This window comes from Lepus europaeus, chromosome 2 (genome assembly GCF_033115175.1).
Source record: "Lepus europaeus isolate LE1 chromosome 2, mLepTim1.pri, whole genome shotgun sequence".
In the NCBI taxonomy this organism is placed as follows: Eukaryota; Metazoa; Chordata; class Mammalia; order Lagomorpha; family Leporidae; genus Lepus; species Lepus europaeus.
In genome coordinates this window covers 126,755,840-126,775,381 of record NC_084828.1, presented here as the reverse complement: position 1 = coordinate 126,775,381, position 19,542 = coordinate 126,755,840, and the positions used below count along the sequence as shown (strand labels likewise).

At 42.3% G+C, this 19,542-nt stretch overlaps 1 protein-coding gene across 1 annotated transcript in view; it reads left to right on the top strand.

The window, feature by feature from the left end:
* Positions 1 to 14,956, top strand: part of ARHGEF26 (Rho guanine nucleotide exchange factor 26) — a 133,733-nt gene extending 118,777 nt beyond the window's left edge. The window contains exons 12-15 of the mRNA XM_062212816.1: positions 339 to 548; positions 10,263 to 10,330; positions 11,979 to 12,083; positions 12,868 to 14,956. Coding sequence (XP_062068800.1) covers positions 339 to 548; positions 10,263 to 10,330; positions 11,979 to 12,083; positions 12,868 to 13,010 — 526 coding nt within the window. The 3' untranslated portion in view covers positions 13,011 to 14,956. The remainder of the gene's footprint in view (positions 1 to 338; positions 549 to 10,262; positions 10,331 to 11,978; positions 12,084 to 12,867) is intronic.
* Positions 14,957 to 19,542: the final 4,586 nt, after the last annotated feature.

Here is a 19,542-nt window from a genome sequence, read left to right as displayed (position 1 = left end):
TCGGTGCCCCGACCGGGACTAGAACCTGGTGTGCCGGCGCCGCAAGGCGGAGGATTAGCCTAGTGAGCCGCGGTGCCAGCCGGGTTTTGTATTTTTTAAAATATGCTTTTGTACCCGAGATGCAGTTCCCATATGTTAAATACATAAACATAGTAATTAACTGGTTTAATTGGTGGAGAGTACAATAATTCATAATCAGTAAATTACAATTCATATTTTAAAGTCATTCTATCCTGTTCCTTTCCTTCCCCTTTCACTTTCTCCCTGAAAATTTGTTGAAACTGACAGTGTCACAGTCTTATGCGTAATTGACATGTTCTTTTCCCTTTCCTTTTCAGTGAAGAAAGTTACAACGTCAATGATTATTCCTTAAGAGATCAGCTGTTGGTGGAATCTTGTGACAATGAAGAGCTTAATTCTTCTCCAGGAAAGAACAGTTCCACAATGCTTTACTCAAGACAGAGCTCTGCCAGTCACCTCTTCACTCTCATTGTCCTTAGCAACCATGCCAATGAGAAAGTGGAAATGCTGCTAGGGGCTGAGACACAGTAAGTATCTGCAGGAGAAAAAAGGTTTCAGAGTATCTGATGTCTGTCTCCTTCACCCAGCTGCCTCTGGTGCAGACTCCCTAAAAACAGCAGCTACTGTTTATTGCTGTGGAGTATCGTGCATGGTGTCTGGGTGCTTCAACCAAGTGTTGTTCATTTCACTGGGAGTTTCTCAGTACCACAAGAAATGGATGTTGTTATTTCTGTCCCTGTACACATTGTGTTTGGTGTGGCTTGTAGAGTGATTTAAATTTCTTTTTCTTATGAGTGAAAAAAATGAAATCCACCAGCCTTAAGGAATATGACTCAACTGGTAGTTTGACTCATCTGAAGTCATGTCTCAATCTCCTGTTTTCAACCAGAAACAGAAAACCCAGTGATTTCTGCCATGAGAAATTCAGTTTGAGGAAACATACTCATAAATTCTCTTTCCAATCTAGACTTTTTACAGAGGCAAACCAGGCATCCTGTTTGTTCTGGTAGTTTCACCAGCAGTTACAGTACAGTCATTTCCCACACTGGGTGAGAGGAAGAGGGTTTAATTTTGAAGCCACTCTAGGAATTTGATCCATTTAGAGGTGATGGATTTATCTGTTTGAGAACTGACATTGTGGGGAGGTATTGTGTTGAGCCAGAGGGTGGGGCAGTGGGTGGAAAGGAGAAGCTCCTAAATTTCTTGTCATCTCAGAGTTCTTCCATAAATCTCTCTGCATGTCTGTGAGATGCCCGGCATGGCACACATCCAAGGCCAGGGCTGAGAGAAGGCATGTCTTCAACTCAGAGTAGTTTAAACACTTTGGCTAGTGAAGATAGACCTAAACCTCCTTTGTTTGGGAAAACCTCTCTTCAAAAATGGAATTTATGGGGCCAGCATTATGGTGTAGCAGGTTAGGCTGCTGCCTGTGATGCCAGCATCCTGTATCAGAGTACTGTTTCAAGTCTTGGCTGCTCCACTTCTGATCCAGCTTCCTGCTAATGTACCTTGGAAGATAGTAGATGATGGCCTAAGAAAGTGGGCCACTGCCATCCATGTGGGAGACCAGGATGGAGTTCCTGGCTTCTGGCTTTGGCCTGACCTACACCTGACTGTTGTGGCCATTTGGGGAGTGAAACAGCAGATGGAAGGTCTCAGTATCTGTCTTTCTCTGTCTCTCTCGTTTGCTCTTTTGCTCTACATTTCAAATAAATAAATAAACCTTTTAAAAATGGAATTTACCATGTCTGAGCTTTGGATGTTCTGTGAACTTAAGGAAGAGAAAATCTTAAATACTTGGGAGATCAGTCCTTGTCCAAATGCCCTAGAGAATTCTCAGAAATGGTGGAAGTGTTGTTGGCTTTTGCCTTGTCTCTTCCTTTGCTCACTGTTTCCAAGAATTGTTTGTTTTTTATTCAGGCCTTGCCAAAACATCAGCAGAGCTTTTCCTGACTGTCTCATTCATTACTGATGTGATCTTGACAACTTGTTTCTTAGGTTCTTCAAAGGAGTGAACCTCCATGTCCACTGCTTCCTATACCGAGGCTAGATTTTTTCTTAGGATGCTCTGTAGCCATCGTTCAACCCCCTTGCCTTTTGATCTTACTGCGGACTGAATGGGTGTTCGTTTCCTCAGTCAGACATGTTGTTAGATTATTCAGTTATGTCACCTGTAAAACCACAGTATGATTCATATTTGTAGGTCTTTAATAGCAAGAGAAATCCCAGAAGGGCCAGGGGAGCAGAGGTCTCTGTGGTGCAAAAGGAGAGACTCTCATTGTCCTTGTTCACCCACCCCTGCCTTCAGTTACAGTTGAAAAGTAAACAAATGGACAATGCTTATGCGATGTAAAGCAGTATTGATGTTGAAATAAAAAAAAATTCTCTTTAATAGCCTAGCAATTGGCTGTTTGCTCTGTTTGGAAATATGCAGGTCAACTCTGGACTACCTGGTATTGAGCATTCAGAGTTTTGGTCTGTGTACAGTATCTTCTGCATCTAAGATTTGTGAATGTTTAGATTAGTGTATGTGTTTTAAGTTCTCTTTTGCTTTATTTGGCTGATATAGTCCATCATCAGTCTAGTTGGGAAAACAAGGGTTTCACTGCCACTGTGGACTGGAGAAAATGCAGAGCTTTAGACCAGCCATATGTAGCCTTTAGCCACTTTTTCCTTGACCTGAAAAAGAATGGGGTTCACACCTATACATTTACTTTCTTTCAAAAAAAGTGTTGCCAGCAGAGAATATTCCTGGGAATATTTGAAATATAAAATGAGTCATGGGAGGGGTGCAGCTGTTTGGCACAAGAACAGTTCAACTTCCTAAGAGTGAAATTGTGGAAGAACAGATCAATGGCTTTGATTACATAAGGAATGCAGAAATGCTTGCCCAGAGGAAATAGGGCAGACACTTAGTGAGCATCTGGGATGTGCCAGGCCCTGAGCCAGTTGCAGAATGTCAAGAAGAGACCCAGGGTGTTTCTAGGGAAGGAGTATTTCAGAGCTGAGGGAAGTGTATAGGTGAGGTGACCATGCATCTTGGCTTTCCAGAATCAGTAATTGAAGTTTATATCTGTTGTCCTAACAAAATTATGAGTGGCACCTTTTTCAAAATTCACACAGTAGGTGGTGATCCTAACTATGTATTAATACATAATTTTAATATTTTGAAGTATTTTAATATTATGAATTATTATAAATTTAATATTATGAAGTATTATAAAATGTATATATGAATATAAACATATAGTCCAACTCCCTCATTATTTCCCTGTTGGGAAATAAGACTCACAAAGGCAAGGTGATTGGCCCTGAATCATACAGGAAGTGAGTTATGGCCACAACTGGAGGGAGAACCTGCCATCCTGACAGTCAATGGTCTTTCTAGTAACTACTTTTAAAGTTACAGAGAAGCTGCCAACCCGTAGACAGTTCCAACTCTGCCTTGAGATTGCCTTATCGGCCTTCTAGCTGTGCTCCCTTACTTTGCCTCCAGCCCTGTAACTCCCTCTTCTTTTCTCTTCAGAAATGCAGCCAGTCTGAATCCTGGCTGTTTTTCCTAACACGCAGGATTGCAGGATTCTGTAAATAGAGCCATTGAGAATGTGTTGAGTTACTCAGTCTGGAGATCTGTTGTCACTTTTGATGCCTGTTCCTCCTGTGCAAAAGTCTGCTGCACCTTTCCCCGTGTGGCCATTCCAGCAGCTCTTTCCTAGGGCAGCCCTGTCACTTACCTTTCGAACCCCCCTCCCATAGGCTCCTAGCCTTTCTCCTCTTCCCTCGGTCCTACACTAGTCCCCATTCTTAGTGCTATTGTTTTCTTTTGTTGCTTTGTACAAAACAGATTACCAAAATTGATGGAATTAGCTTTTCTGTAGCTGAGACAAAGTAGGATACGCATGTAGGCAAATGCTGCTTCCTGTCAGTCTCTATTCACTGCTCTTTTTGTTGGTGTGGGCTCAGCTTTCCCCAAATTCCATTTTTGTTTTCAACTTTTGCTATTAAGGATGTGGTTGAACTTTTTTTAGAATGTGCATCCAAGCCATGTTTACTGTTTTGTATCTCTTTGTCGGTTATAAATCTTAAGTCATTGTGTTGCTAATGAGACAATAGTCTGTGAAAAATCCAAGAGCTTATGCGTTATAGAAGGACAAAAGGAGAATGTTTTACCACTGTCATTACTTTTCCCTTGGGGCCTTTCAAGAGGAATGTGGGAGCCAGAGAGCCCCTTTGTCTGCCTTCATTGAAATGAAGCACAGACAGCTGCCGCTGGCACAGACGACTGGGCAAGTGCGTCCTGGGCTTTCTGCATTTGCAGTAAAATTCCGGGTGTCATCTGGGTCCAGTGTCTGTGGTGAGGAGCAGGGTGTAGGACGCGTTCAGTGATGAACGCAAGCTTTCTTCACGCCTTGTAACTAGCTATAGGATATGATCACCTTAGACCACAGTCAAAGAAAAATCGTTCTTAAACTGTGTTTCTCACAAAGAGGGCTAGAAGCCTAATGAATATGGTTGGTGCTGTCAGCCCTCCAGACAGCCAGTTCTGGGCTCCTGATAAAGGGGCATTGTTTGCAGGGAGTCTCTGCGCTCTTCCTGTTTCAGTTAATGATTTAATTAACAACAGGAAGTAAATGGGATGGAATGAAATTATAAATTGTAGCTCTGATATAATCAGATACTTAGCATCCTTTAAGAAAAGCCACAATATAGAGACGTTTACATGGAGAAATGTATTTATTTCAAATCACAGTATTTTTTTTGTTGTTGAGTCTAGAATCTGAATTCAATAAAAATCTTACATTTATCTTCTGTCTCCCAGAGTACTTGGTCTTTTGTAATCCTCAACACCAACCTAAATCAGACTGAAGGGAGCCCATCATGGTGTGGGTCTTTGATCAGTGAGAAAACTGATAATTGACCCAATCAGCTCAATTAAGGATTCCAGCATGGAGTTTAATTTCATCAGCTACTTGGTATGATAAAGAAGAAATAATGAACTTAACGATACCATTCTTTTTAGTGGGTTAGGGCTATTATTTTTGCTGTGATTAGAATTTTTAAATTAGGTAAATTGATCTGATTCTCAGTTCCATAAGGCTTTGTTTTACGGTATTGGCAGTGACAAATTTTTACCCTGTGGATTTTCTTTCATGGGTCACTTAGTTCAGCTAATCCAGTTGAATTGAGTGTGTGAAGGAATGAAAAATACAACCATTTTAAAAATCTTACACCTGAACAAGTCTCAGAGGACTTATTTTTTCTTCAGAAGTCATAAGTTTAGAATTGTGGGAAGGAACCACAGGTAAATTTGTAGGCTGTCAGAAGGAGCAAAAGGTGTCTGGAAACTAGCATTTGAGGAGCGATCGTCAAGTTACAGAGCCGGGGAGGTCTCTTCCTGTCGGTGGAGAAATTGTGAGAATCCCCTTGGGGCTGGTGCTGGGTACTGTGCAGCCTCAGCCCAGCCTCTGTGTTGTTTCAGAGCCTTCCGTCCCCTTCTCAGCACAGACCCGCCTTTTCTAGCACATCCAAGTTGCACGTTGCCCTGTCTTTGGCCTTTTTGCAATTAAGTTTACATCTACTGTGCTTGTTAATTGTATGAGGGGCAGGGCCAAGTGCTACAAAACTAATTCTGGAGTGGGGAACTGTGGAGACATCACTGTATGCCACGCAGAGAAAATTGAGAGGTTATGGAAGGACTGGCTTTACCCATATTGAAGTTAGAAGACTTGCCCCTCAGCTTAGTCGTCTTTGTCTCTCTGGGTCAGACATGCTTTAAGTGCACTGCCTTTGCACGTGGTGTACTTTACTGGGGTTTGTGTGTGTTTGTTTTCTTCTCTGCTTCTTGATGCTGAGAGCTAGGAACATGAATAAGGGACCCCACTTTATACAGCCTGCACCCCCAAGCTAGCACAGGGCCTGTGCCAAGGCAAGTACTCAGTAATGTCTGCCGAAAGAAGCAGTGGTCCCCTGAACGCTGGAAGGTGATAGGCGACCCATCCCAACTTGCTGCGTTTCTTACTCCATCGCTTTTTTTGGGCATGAGGATAAGTCTGAACTGGGTGTGTGGTAGAATGTGAGTTGATCTGGATTCTCTTCTAGAGGAGAAAAGAGATACCCATGAGTGAGCCCTGGGCTTCGTATGTGAATGTAATGATGGGTGTGTCTCTAGCATTTCTTACAACAAGCAAGTCTCCTCCCTGACTCAGAAATGCCATGCCCCTGCCTCCTGATGGGAGAGAACTGCTTGGCAGGGGCTCTTGGAATCCCTGGGGGGAAGTCATGCAGTTTTAACAGCATCTAAGAGGGGGTGGGACAGACTCAATTGAAACTGAGCGGCTCTTTTCAGGGAGGGCAACAAGGAGTGTCTTGTTCTGCCCTCTGGACTCCCTGTGAGCAGCCACCGTGTCTAAGGGATGCCATTTGCATCCAGGCAGCATGCCACAGGAGGGAGAGGTTGCATCTGGACTGCTGGAAACTGACAGCAGCATGAGGCCACTACTGAACCCGGCCACTCGGTGCCAGAGATGGGCTTTGCCTGGAAAGTCAGATGTGTGCGAGCTGCCTCCCTGGCCCCTGTTGCTCTGCGCTCTGGGAAGGCAGCTGAATGGGCCTGATAATGATGCAGTCGTGAATCCAGGACGTGTCTAACCTGTTTGGGTATGGTATAGAGGAACACAATGGATCATTTTAGCATTCTCTTATGGAAGTAGTTCTCTCACTGAGATAGTTGGTTTTCATTTGGCTCTATACTTTGGAAATTCCAGCTGAACCTGAGTAAAATGTAGATTTTATCCCAACAGAGAGGATACCAAAGATGTAAGTGTTTCCTTGGAGGTCATTTTTTTTTTTTTGACAGGCAGAGTTAGAGAGAGACAGAGAGAAAGGTCTTCCTTTTTCTGTTGGTTCACCCCCTAAGTGGCCGGTGTGGCCGGCGCACTGCACAGATCCAAAGCCAGGAGCCAGGTGCTTCCTCCTGGTCTCCCATGCGGGTGCAGGGCCCAAGGACCTGGGCCATCCTCCTGGGAGGTCATTTTAAAGGAAGTTGTGCCTTGCTTGTTCTTCATCAAATCACTGTGAACCCTCTATTAAGGAGAGGCAGTGTTTGTAAAGGAAAGATAGTGTCATCGGTTTCTGTGTGAGGTGCATGTTTTTCTCCTTGATACATCGGCTTGACCAGGGCTCCATCTTGCTGTACTGTGGTGAATAGGTCTGTCTTCCATCACACAGCAGTTTATACCTTCCCTGCCTTCCTGCATGATTCTTTTTTTTTTTTTTTTTTTTGACAGGCAGAGTGGACAGTGAGAGAGAGACAGAGAGAAAGGTCTTCCTTTTGCCGGTGGTTCACCCTCCAATGGCCGCCGCGGTAGCGTGCTGCGGCCGGCGCACCGTGCTGATCCGATGGCAGGAGCCAGGTGCTTCTCCTGGTCTCCCATGGGGTGCAAGGCCCAAGGACTTGGGCCATCCTCCACTGCACTCCCTCCCGGACCACAGCAGAGAGCTGGCCTGAAAGAGGAGCAACCGGGACAGAATCCAGCGCCCCAACCGGGACTAGAACCCAGTGTGCCGGCACCGCAAGGCGGAGGATTAGCCTATTGAGCCACGGCACCGGCCACATGATTCTTTTTTTAAGATTGACTTGTTTATTTAAAGGTCACAGCCACAGAGAGAGAGAGCAGAGATAGAAATTTTTCATCTGCTGGTTCGCTCCCCAGATAGCTGCAACAGCCAGGGCTGAGCCAGGTTGAAGCCAGGAGCTTCTTCTGGGACTCCCATGTGGGTGCAGGGACCCAAGGACTTGGGCCATCTTCCACTGCTTTCCTAGGTGCATTAGCAGGGAGCTGGATTGGAAGTGGACTCAAACCAAAGGCCTTATGGGATGCCAGCACTGCACATGGCCCCACTGATTTTTTAAATCCTTGCTAGGGATCACTACCACCTCGATCCCAGACTGCCTGGGAGCAGGCGTTGAACACTCCAGACTGACTTCATCTTCTCAAAAAGTGGAAATAATAATGGTAATATTTGTTTTGCAATATTGTTATAAAGATTAGGTGGTATTTGCAAATTAACACCATACGCAGTATTTCATGATAGTTTTTAGAACAACACAGAATTCCTGGCCTCCCAGAGTTTATGGTCTATAAGAGAAGTAGACAAGCTGGTAAATGTTCAGGATTCAGGATACAGTGGGTGCTTTTGTTAGCAGATGTTGACTGAGCCTCTATTAAATGTCAGGCAGCATTCTAGAGATAAAGTAGTTAAACATCAGGATCAGATGCCTGTCTTGGTGAGGCTTACTATTGACCAGAAGTATGACTGGGTCCTGTAGAAGACTGATGTGGGATGCAGGATACAAGTATGAGTTTATCTATCACAGGAGGCAACCTGGAAGAGGTGAGGATTGTGTGTTCAAAATTGAGTAGACACAATAAGCAAAAGAAGCTAAATACAGGAGTGGGCACTTGGCAAAGTGATTAAGCTGTCAATGTCCATTAAGCTGCCCATATCCATTCTCCTTCTGTCTGCCTTAAAAAAAAAAGGAAAAAGAAGCCAAATACAGAAAATATATACTATTTCTGTTTTCTAAAGTACAACAGGCAAAGTTATTCTGTAGTGATGGCTACCAGAATAGCAGGGGCCATCACCGTGGCATAACGGGTAAAAGCTGCTGCCTGCCATCCCGGCATCCCATATGGGCGCCACTTCGAGTCCTACTGCTCCACTTCCAAGTCAGCTCTCTGTTGTGGCCTGGGAAAGCAGTAGAAGCAGTAGAAGATGGGCCTTGGGCTTCTGCACCCGCATGAGAGACCTGGAAGAGGCTCCTGGCTCCTGGCTTTGGATTGGGGCAACTGTGGCTGTTGTGGCCATCTAGGGAGCAAACCAACGGATGGAAGACCTTTCTCTCTCTGCCTCTGCCTCTCTGTAACTCTGCCTTTCAAATAAATAAATAAATAAATAGCAGTTGGTTTTGGACAGGGGTTCCTGATTGGAGAGGGGCTTGGCATGTCCGTACCTTGTCCTGGCAGCAGGTGTACCTTGGTGTACATAAGTACACACTCACCCAGCTGTCTACACTTACAACTGGTGCTGTTTGCTTATTTTATGTAAGATATGAAAAGAACTTTAAATAGCCATCATGAGTGGACATAGCTGGGTGAACACAGAGGCAAGTGGGTGTTTGAACATAAGGAGGCCAGACAGGAAAGGCTGTGGAACAGTGTGCAGTGCTCAGCACTGTAAGTCATCAGCTCTGCCTGGATGCAAGGATGCATGCCGGGGAGTGAATATGAGGTGACAGTGACAAGCTTCCTTTGAAGCAGGCATAGAAGAGTAAAACACTTTCTGAGCACGAAGGTGTCCCTTAAGAAGGTAGAGTGGCAGGGCCACTTGGTTTCCGTCACTTACCTTGGAACTTCCATCTAGTCTTGTCATCCTTCAGATGTTCAGAGGCGATTACATGAAAATGATAGATGTCGGATGCATGTATCTGACATGCAGAGTGGGCTTAATCTTAAGAGATTTAAAATTGTGTTTATATAGGTGTCTTGTTTAATCGCAATCCTCATACTTGACTTCCAGTATAAAACACTTGGTGGAACAGTGCTTGTTCGTCTGAAATTTTTGTTCAACCAAATAATTATTTTATTTTATGTAACTACAGATTAATATAAAACCATCCTTGTTTATTTTCTGTTTTTGCTGTATTTATTAAACCATTTTAAGCATTTGAGAACATTTTTAAAAAGGTCAAAGAATGTGTATTTCAGTAAAGGCTCTCATATTTGCAAATTCTGTCTGAGGTATGAGACAACTATTAGAATGTACCCCCTCCACCCTGGCCCTGCCTTCTTCTGTGTGGGAATGAAAGGAATGGGGAGATGCTCCTTTACTAGGATTTTTTAGAAATGAAATTAACCTTTTTGAAATGTTAAACAACAATTATTGTATACTAAGTATCTCTGCCGTTTATCATGTTAAATAGTAATAAGAGAAACTCCATTTAATCAATAACTAGCCAAATTCATTCAGAGTATTTGGACAATGATGACTAATTTTCCTACTGTTTTAGGTTCCCCAGATTGTCATTTTTAAGTAGCTCACGGTTTTGGAAGGGCAGCCTCAGACTCCTGTGGGACTCCCCCCTCAGTTTTCTAGGAACAGCCTCACACTGGCCTTCTGGAAAGTGATGTATTCTGTGTCTAAGCACCTTGACTCCCATGTGGCTCTGTGTCTGTGTTTAGGAGCGATCGAGCCCGCTGGATAACCGCCCTGGGACACAGCAGCGGGAAGCAGCCTCCTGACCGGACCTGTAAGTTCAGCCTGCTCTGGAACATAGAGGGGCTCTGCCCCCTGCTGGATGTTTGGTTATTAACCGATTATACCACAGTTCCCTCCAAAGTTCTCTCCCTTATGCCTTAGGTAGAACAGGTCTGACCCCTGCTCTGCAAGTGGGGGATCTAAATTCAAATGCAAGGTCCAGGTCTTTGTTGAGTAAGCATGCCAAATCATTGCCTAGCTTTCCCAACTTTTTTTTTTCTGTAAATAAAGTACATCATTACATACACCACAGGGTTGTTATGAGGATTAAGTTAAATAATTCATGTTGAAAGCCCTGGTTGAACTTTTAGCTGATTTAATGGGCAATAGTTACAAGTTTAAGCCCTCTTTGTACCAACAATCTGAATCTAAGCTGGTAGTTTTGACCTAAAGAAGTTTACTTAGCCATCCCTGTTGACCTTGCTTACCAGGTGATAATATTAAGAAAATATATTTTGTTATTCCAGAGAGCTAGGAACTGGTGCAGGGAAGGGTGATGTGTGCTTATTAGTTCTTTTACATAGTTCTAGTTAGAAGGCCAAATCCAATAATTGGGGCAGCAAAATTTGTTATCCTGCCGCACTCAGAAATCCTGACTGTAAGCATAAAATCAAAGTCAAAGTGACTGGTTTGATAGTTCCTTAGAATCAAGTTTTATATTTCAAAAAGTTATCCAACTGAACAGTCATGTCAGTTACTACCAAGACACTGATCCTAATTGCTTTGTGTTGGGTGATCCTAAAATGTCTTTTAAGCATTTGGTTGGAGTTTTAATTTTATGAAGGTACTTCAAAAAGTTCATGGAAAATGAAGTTGAAAGATTTTGATTAATTAAAAAAAAAAAAAAAAAAAGGAGGTCTGGCATAAGGGGTTAAACTGCTGCCAGCAACGTGGCATCCCATATGGGCCCAGTTTGTGTCCCATCTGCTCCCTTTCCAATCCAGCTCCCTACTGGTGCAGCTAGGGAAGCAGCGAAAGATGGCCCAAGATGTTGGACACCTGTACCCACAGGGGAGACCTGGATAAAGCTCCTTGCTCCTGGCTTCAGCTTGGCCCAGCCCCGGCCATTGTGGCCATTTGGGGAGTGAACCAGCAGATGAAAAAATCTCTCTCTCTCTCTCTCCTTCTCTCTCTCTGTGCCTCTGTTAATAACAGGAAGAGAGAGATTAAAAAAAATTGAAATCTCTGAATATAAGTGATTCTGACTTTGGCCAGCTTTTGTGCATTGCTACTGGCAGAGTGTGAAAGCACCCTGGACGAGAGCCAGAGAACAGGATGTAGTGCAGGTTTTGTCATCAGATACATGGCTTTCACACATTGCCTGCTATCTTGCCTCAGTTTCCCCAGTGTGCAGTGGAGGTTTTCTGCTCCATTGTATGATGTGACTGATGCTTCCTGATCAATACTATTATTAAGGAGATTCCTCTGTCATAAATCTTGAAGTTGAGTTTCTAAAAATCTACAGCTGAGTAAAAGAATGCCTAAGAAAGGTTTCCTGCTTCTTGATAGAAATGTCAGTTGTTTCTGTCATTGCCGACCCTTATGCACAGAGTAAGTAGTGAGTAAAGGTATACTGTGTGTTTGCACCTGTTCTCTCCTTTCTCTGCCTTGAGCCTCAGTATGTCCTCTTCCCTCCACAGCACTGACCCAGGTGGAAATTACTAGGTCCTTTACTGCCAAGCAACCAGATGAGCTCTCGCTACAGGTGGCAGACGTGGTCCTCATTTATCAGCGCGTCAGCGATGGTGAGTGGAGTGTTCTTACAGGAACATGGGGTCTGGCCCCCAGCGTGCCACAGACCTGAGGAGTCCTGCCTTGTCACTGATGCCTGGATCCCAGGGCTGAAGCATCGGTGTTTGAGACCCTGTGTACTGCCTTTTGTCTGTAAGGGCAATTTTGCTTCTTCTCTGTTCTTATTCCTTTTCCTCCTACCCAAGGCTTCACTTCCTGGATCAGTGGCTTCTCAGAGCCCTGAGTGTGACTTGGAGAGGTATTTTAGGGACTTGGATACCTTTGAAAACTTTTGTCCTAGCAGCCTGGCTATGTGCCTTTTCTTTAGTGAATATATCTACACTTGATCATGTCTCTACATCCTTGTTTTTGAATAAGGATGTTGTTTATGACTTATTATTGAAAAAGAACCCTGAAAAGTTTTCTTTCCTCCTCAGTCCCCTTAGTGACCCAGTTCTCATCTCCAAGATTCCTCATTACTTTAACAACAACAACAACAACAACAACAAAAGATTTTCTTTCCTGCTTGCCCCTACTGAAGAGTCCCTATCACAGCAGGGTCCACGCTCACACACCTCTCAGCCTTCTCACTGCAGGGCCTCTGCTCAGGTTCTGGCCCTGGTGAGTCATTCATTCCCCCTGGAAACCATTCCTCCGTCCCACCTCTCCCTTCTCACCTCCCATCTCCCCTGGTACCCAACCTGGGGAGGGAGGTTCTCGTATCCCTCTCCGAGCCAAGTCCAGTAAAGATATCCCCAAATTCTTGTTGCTTTATGTGGATTCTACTCTTCCTTGCAGGCTGGTATGAAGGGGAAAGACTTCGAGATGGAGAAAGAGGCTGGTTTCCTATGGAATGTGCCAAGGAGATAACCTGTCAAGCTACAATTGACAAGAATGTGGAGAGAATGGGACGTTTGCTAGGCTTGGAGACCAACGTGTAGCCTCTCACTCAGATGACCTCTTGTTACTGCAAGATTTGCACGACCACTGATGGGCTGGTGTCATTGTTAATTTCATCACAGTCTATTTAATTAAATGAATGAAAACTCTTTCCTTTCAACTTGCCAGGTTGCTCTGTTCTCTTGGGAGAACAGCTACTGGATGCAGTTAGTCCACATAGCTCAGTTTTTACATAACCGCCCCTTGCAAACCTCTTGGTACACTGAGAAGTCCACGTCAGGGATCAGTTGGTTCTAGCTCTTTCTAGTGTCACCATGTTCTGGCATGAAAATGTGCCTAAGATGCTATATGCTGGTTTTCTCTACCCTCACTTCACTAAGACTGTCTTCACTCCTCCTTAAACATCTCCTTTATGTGATTCTTCCAGTAGTGGTGAGATTGTCTGTCTTCAAGAAGTTTCTCACTTTGTAAATTTTTTCCGGACTCTTACTTTTTTTTTTTTTTTTTTTTTACATTGGTTCCTAATATGTTAATTTCAAAAGGAACTGGTAGAGTTTAAAAGGTGAATTGTCATATTTTTCTAAACCTCTTCCCAGGAAAGAGAAATTGAATTTCCCTTGAATTTTTGCCACCTTTTTCCTCATGGGAAGTGAAGGAAGGAGACTTATTTTAAGGATTTTTTTTTAAATCCATTTTAGTCAATATTGGCATTAGATAACTATACCTTATTAAATCTTAGCTGCTTTAAATAATATGGAATTTAGATGGTTCATATGTGTGAGGAAATCTTGAATAAAGGACAAGAGTCCTACTTTTTAAAAATATCCCGAATGAGTTGATAAAAAACTGACGTGAGGCTGCTTTGCCTTCAATAACGCATGGTTTTCCACTGTTCCTGCTCCAGCTTCCAAATAGGAAACTGCCTGGAACACAGGTTAACAATCTTAAAGAAGGGAAAATTGGATCTTAAAAGGTGTCAGAAAGCCATCATGGTACCTACTTGAAACATTTTGACCTTAGTGGGGGTCCAGTCTATTTGCACTAAAGGCCCTGCTTGCTGGAATCAGTGTCTCTTCTCATTGTGAGTCTCTGTAGAACCTTATTCAGCTAGTGCAAGGAGAGAGAAAAAAAGTGAAAGAATGGAAGATGGAGAGGGGAGAATTGATCTTCATGGGCAGCTATGTTCCCTCTCTTCTCCATTCTCCTTGACAGTTAAAACCTGGAGTATGTACATAATTAGAGCACTCAGATCTCTATGTGATGTGTCCCAGCCACTGGCTGATAGCCAGTTAGCCAGGTCATGAGTGTGATGACAGAAGCCCAGACTGGAACTTCTCACCCTTGCTCTTTTTCACCTGTGCACAATTCTTATTGTAGAAGACATTCCAGGCCCTGAGTTTCTTGAGGTCTGAACAAGTAAGTCAATGACCTCATAGCATTAGACCAACAGCAAGAGCTATCTCGGGGTTTATAAAACAAGAAATCTGTCTCCTCTTCAGTGATGTCATCAACTTTGGAGGATGGGCTAACAAGTTGTAATTTAGTCTAATGTCGTTTTTTATTTAGTAAGGAAACTGAATTTGTTGCTTGCAAGGGGATCATTTTTTATTATTTTTGCTAATACCCTGTTGAAACTAAAAAGCAACCATATGAATCCTGTGAATTAACTTATAAGTAGAAATGTTGAACAGTTTTGGAAAGACACGCATCTTATAAAATCAAAGCCTTATTTAGCAAGCAGATTAATACAGTTATTAAAGTGTTGCAATACATCTGGTATTTAACAAATTTAAAGTGTTTAATTTCAATTTAGAATTGTTTTTAACGATACAGTGTTTTTTCAAACCTAATTCAGTTGCTATGAATGCCTATTCTGAATTGTACAGAGATTTTGTTTGGGGAGAAAACGGTGTTCATTTTTGTCCTAATAAATTGAGACTGTACACTTTTGGAAAAATGGATTTATAAAGATTTTGTATATATTTGTCTTTTTGTGCTGCTGTGATTTAATTTACTCTAGATTGCCTTCAGTTAAGTACATGAATGATTTACTTTTATGGCCAATCAGATGTCTGTTCAAAAGGTATGTGTACCTAACATTGAGGGGATTAATCTTTCCTCTTTGGTTACCAGTGGGCATCAGCTGCCCTAAATGCTAGAGTTTTTGTTTTTTAATGTTTATTTTATTTATTTTAAGAGCAGAGTTACAGAGAGAGAGAAGGAGAGACAGAGATCTTCCATCCATTGTTTCACTTCCCAAATAGCTGCAATGGCCAGGGCCTGGCCAGGCTGAAGCCAGGAACTTCTGGGTCTCCCACATGGGTGGCAGGGGCCCAAGCACTTGGGTTGTTTTATACTGCTTTCGCAGGCACATTAGCGGGGAGCTGGATAGAATGTGGAGCAGTCAGGACTTGAACCATTGCCCATATGGGATGCCAGTGCTATAGATGGTGGCTTAATGTGCTACACTACAATCCTGGCCCTGACTAGAAGTTTTTTGTTTTTTTTAAAGATTTATTTTTTTTGAAAGGTAGAGTTACAGAGAAGCAGAGACATAGACGGAGAGAGGTCTTCCATCCAGTGGTTCACTCTCCAAATGTCTGCAATGGCCAGAGCTGCACCGATCTGAAGCCAGGATCCAGGAGCTTCTTCCAGGTTTCCCACATGGTTGCAGGGACCCAAGGACTTGGGCCATCTTCTACTACTTTCCCAGGCCATAGCAGAGAGCTGGATCAGAAGTGGAGCAGCTGGGGCTCGAACTAGTGCCCATATGGGATGTCGGCACTGCAGGTGGTGACTTTACCTGCTAAGTCACAGTGCTGCCAACCTCCCCCCACCCCTATAGAGCTTTTGTAAGGGATGGGCCCTATTTCTTACCCTAGTTGCCACAGAACTATAGACTGAATGGCTTCTCTTCAATATTTTGGCCACCCACAATCTGAACTTTTGTGCATTTGAAATTTCATCTTGTGAATCATGATGGAAAGCAAATGCTGACTCCTGTATTAGTTTTCCTTGCTGCATGACAAATTACACCAAGCTTAATGGTTTAAGACAACACTCATTTATTATCTCACAATTCTATAGTCAGCAGTCCAGAATGGAATGTGTCTGCAGCTTTGAGTTTCACAGAGCTGAAACTGAAGTGTTGGCTAGCTGCTTTTCCATCTGAAGCTTGGTGTCTTCTTTCAAGCCCATTCCTGCTATTGGTAGGATTCATTTCCTTGGCTGTTGTTCCTGTTTCTGAAGTTCCTGTTTCCTTGCTTGCTATCAGTGGGGCTGCTCACAGCTTCTAGAAATCATTTGTATTCCTTGCTGTATGGCTCCTTCATCTTCAAGGCAGCAGTGGCATCTCCTCACACGTGGAGTCTGACTCCTTGTTTTGTTATCAGTGGGAGAAACCAGTTTTTAAAGAACTGATGGTGGGGCTGGGGCGGGTATTGTGGTATAGCAGTTAAGACACCACTTGGGATACCTACATCCTATATCAAAGTGTCTGTATTCCAGTCCTCACTGCTTCTGATTCAGCTTCTTGCTAATGTGCATCCTGGGAGGCAGCAGGTGATGGCTCAGGTACTTAGGTTTCTTGCTACCCACATGGGAAATCCTGATTGAGTTCCAGGCTCTTCTACTTGGCCCAGCCTCAGCTGTTGCGAGCATTCAGGTGAGCGACCAGCACTCCTTTCTCAATCTATGTCTCTCTCTCTCTGTTGCTCTGCTTTTCAAGAAAATAAAAAGAACTGATGTAATTAGGGTAGACTAATGGGTTTATCTCCGTCATGATTTGAACTCAGATTTCACTAATTTGGTACTTTTTTAATTCGGTTTACAAAATTCTTTTGTAGTGCAACATAAAACGATCAGATATTTAATATCACTGGGGATGGAGATCAGGGGTTGGGAGGCATCTAGAATTCTGGCAACAACATTAACTATGAAACCCTTATATTTTAGACCTCAGTATCCTTTGCAGCTAATGCACAGCTTTGACCTGGACCTAGAAAACACCAGTCAGTTGCATCTGTCTTCGGATATGCCAATCAAAGTCATCTTTACTGGATTTTTCACTCAAGGTAGTGATAGAAGCAGAAGGAGATGGGGGAGGAATAGGATGAATTACCCTTGGCTCCATCCCCTATTCCAAATTGCTGTGGCATTTTCAGTGGGCTTTGGGAAGTAGCAGAGAACTACTCCATGGACTGGCAGTGCCAATGATGCAGTTCAGAATTTAATTCCTAATGCAATAATCCTTATTGTGGATTATGTCCTCAAGAGGCTTACTCTGCAATGGAAAGATGAAACTGAAAGACCTCAAGTTTTGCTTTCTGAGATTTAGCATATTTAAATCTTGGTAGAAGCAAACAACATTATTTCTGGAGGATACTGGCAGCATCTTAGTTCTCAGTGATTTCTAAAAGCAAATTATCTAACATCTAGCAAAACCTGAGACATAGCATTTTGATAATACTCCCTTCACCTTACTCCCCCCTAGCCACCCTGCTCAGATACTAAAATAATATCTAGAGCCCCTGGGCTCTAGATACTAAAATCATCAGATACATCTAGGGAAATAATTTTAATTTCTATGTTACGGAGATATAAGCAAATTTTAAAATGCAGTACATAACAAGCAATTATAAAAGGTGACAGAAGAAACCAACCAACCAGAAATTATGAAATTGAATTTAACACCAGACTAGGTAGAGGTAAAAGAGAGGCTAAAAGGAAATGCTCCCAAGGGAGCATGGAAAGAAAAGCCGTGACAAATGCAAGGATTTTATTGTGGTCTAATTGACTCATATTTAAAATACAATTGTATAAGTGAGCTTAGAATAAACAAATGGAAAAAAGTACATGAAGCCAATACCAATAATTAATAGAAATTATAAGCTAGAATGGCTTAAAATTACTAGGCATAGAGGACACTAAAGAATAATAAAAGGGACAGTCTGCCAAGAAGACACCCTTAAATATGTATGCAACCAAATAATAGAGCTTCAAAACACATGAAGAAAACTAACAGAACTAAAAGGAAAAATAGGGAAAAGTGTACAAAGAGTATAGAACATAACCCCAAGGAATAGAATCTAATTTATATATACAGTATATGCCACACAACAGAAAAGTACTCATTCTTTTCATGGAGCTATGAAACATTCACCAAGACAAATCATATTCAGGTCATATGAACAATAACAAACTAACAAAATATATCAAAATATGTAGGAAGCAGCTACAGCGTATATTTTGTGTTTATTATATATAAAGATTATATATATATATATATATATATATATATATATATATATATATTACAAAAGAGGAAATCTAAACTTGCATTGAAAACAGAAAGTCAGAAACACTCATGCTGGGGCACACTGGGAGCAGCCACCAGTGCCCCTAGCAAGCGAGGGAGACACCAGGCTTGAGCAGCTGACCAGTCTTGGAGCTCAATTTATGACCACCCAGGCCCAGGAGCCTCACAGCCATCAGCTGCCGGCTGTTGTACCTTCTGCCCTCACCGGCCCATGGTGCTGAAGCGGATTCAGAAAGATTTAAGTGATCTACTACATGATCCATCTGCTCACTGTTGCACTGGCCCTGCAGGAGATGATCTGTTCCATTGGCAAATAACTATTATGAAGCTTCTGGGTAGCACTTATCAGGGTGGTATCTTCTTCCTCACTGTACATTTTCCCATTGATATCCTTTTAAACTACCAGAGGTTGCCTTCACAACAAAAGTTTACCATCCAAATATAAACAGTAGTGGAAACATTTGTCACCATATCCTGAAGTCATGATAGTCACCAGCTCTGACTGTATCAAGTTTTGTTCATTATGCTCCCTACTATGTGATCCTAATCCAGATGACCAGATATTGCAAATCTATAAATCAAAATTACAAGAGACATGCAAGAGAATTGGCTCAGAGATATGCAATGTATAATGCAATTTTTTCATATATACCAGAGTACTGTAAAATCTAGGTTTTCTTAACATTAGCAGTAAATTGAGCACTGTATACTGTTTCACTGTACCATGAAACCCTTTGATTTTTACATTATGTGTTTTTCTGTGCAAACCAAACTTCCAAAAATGCCCTTAAAACTGTGATGAGAGCATTTATCATTTTGTATGCATTGAGAAAGACATTTATTATGGTATTTAAGGTACTTGGACATCTGCATCTTCAGTTTACAAGATCTACAATGCAGCTGAAAAGCAACCAAGTTATTTTTTGCTGAACCTAGATGTTTTTACGTAAGAAATATTGTGTTGTCTAAAATATTGTCACTTTTATAAATCCTTATTCAGATTTCATTCCTTGTTCATTTCATAATTTGTTTTTACTGTATAGACTAAATATATTCTATTTATATGAAATTAACTATTTTTTTCCTATGAACAACATTGAAAAAAAAAAACAACAGCTGATAATTAAATGGATTAGCTGTCTTCCCTTGTCTTAAGATAGTCTGGGGATTGATGGCAAATTTCTTAAGCCTGAGATGATCTTTATACCATAATTCCCAGTATACTGATTATGGAGAAACATGTTTTAACTTTGTTA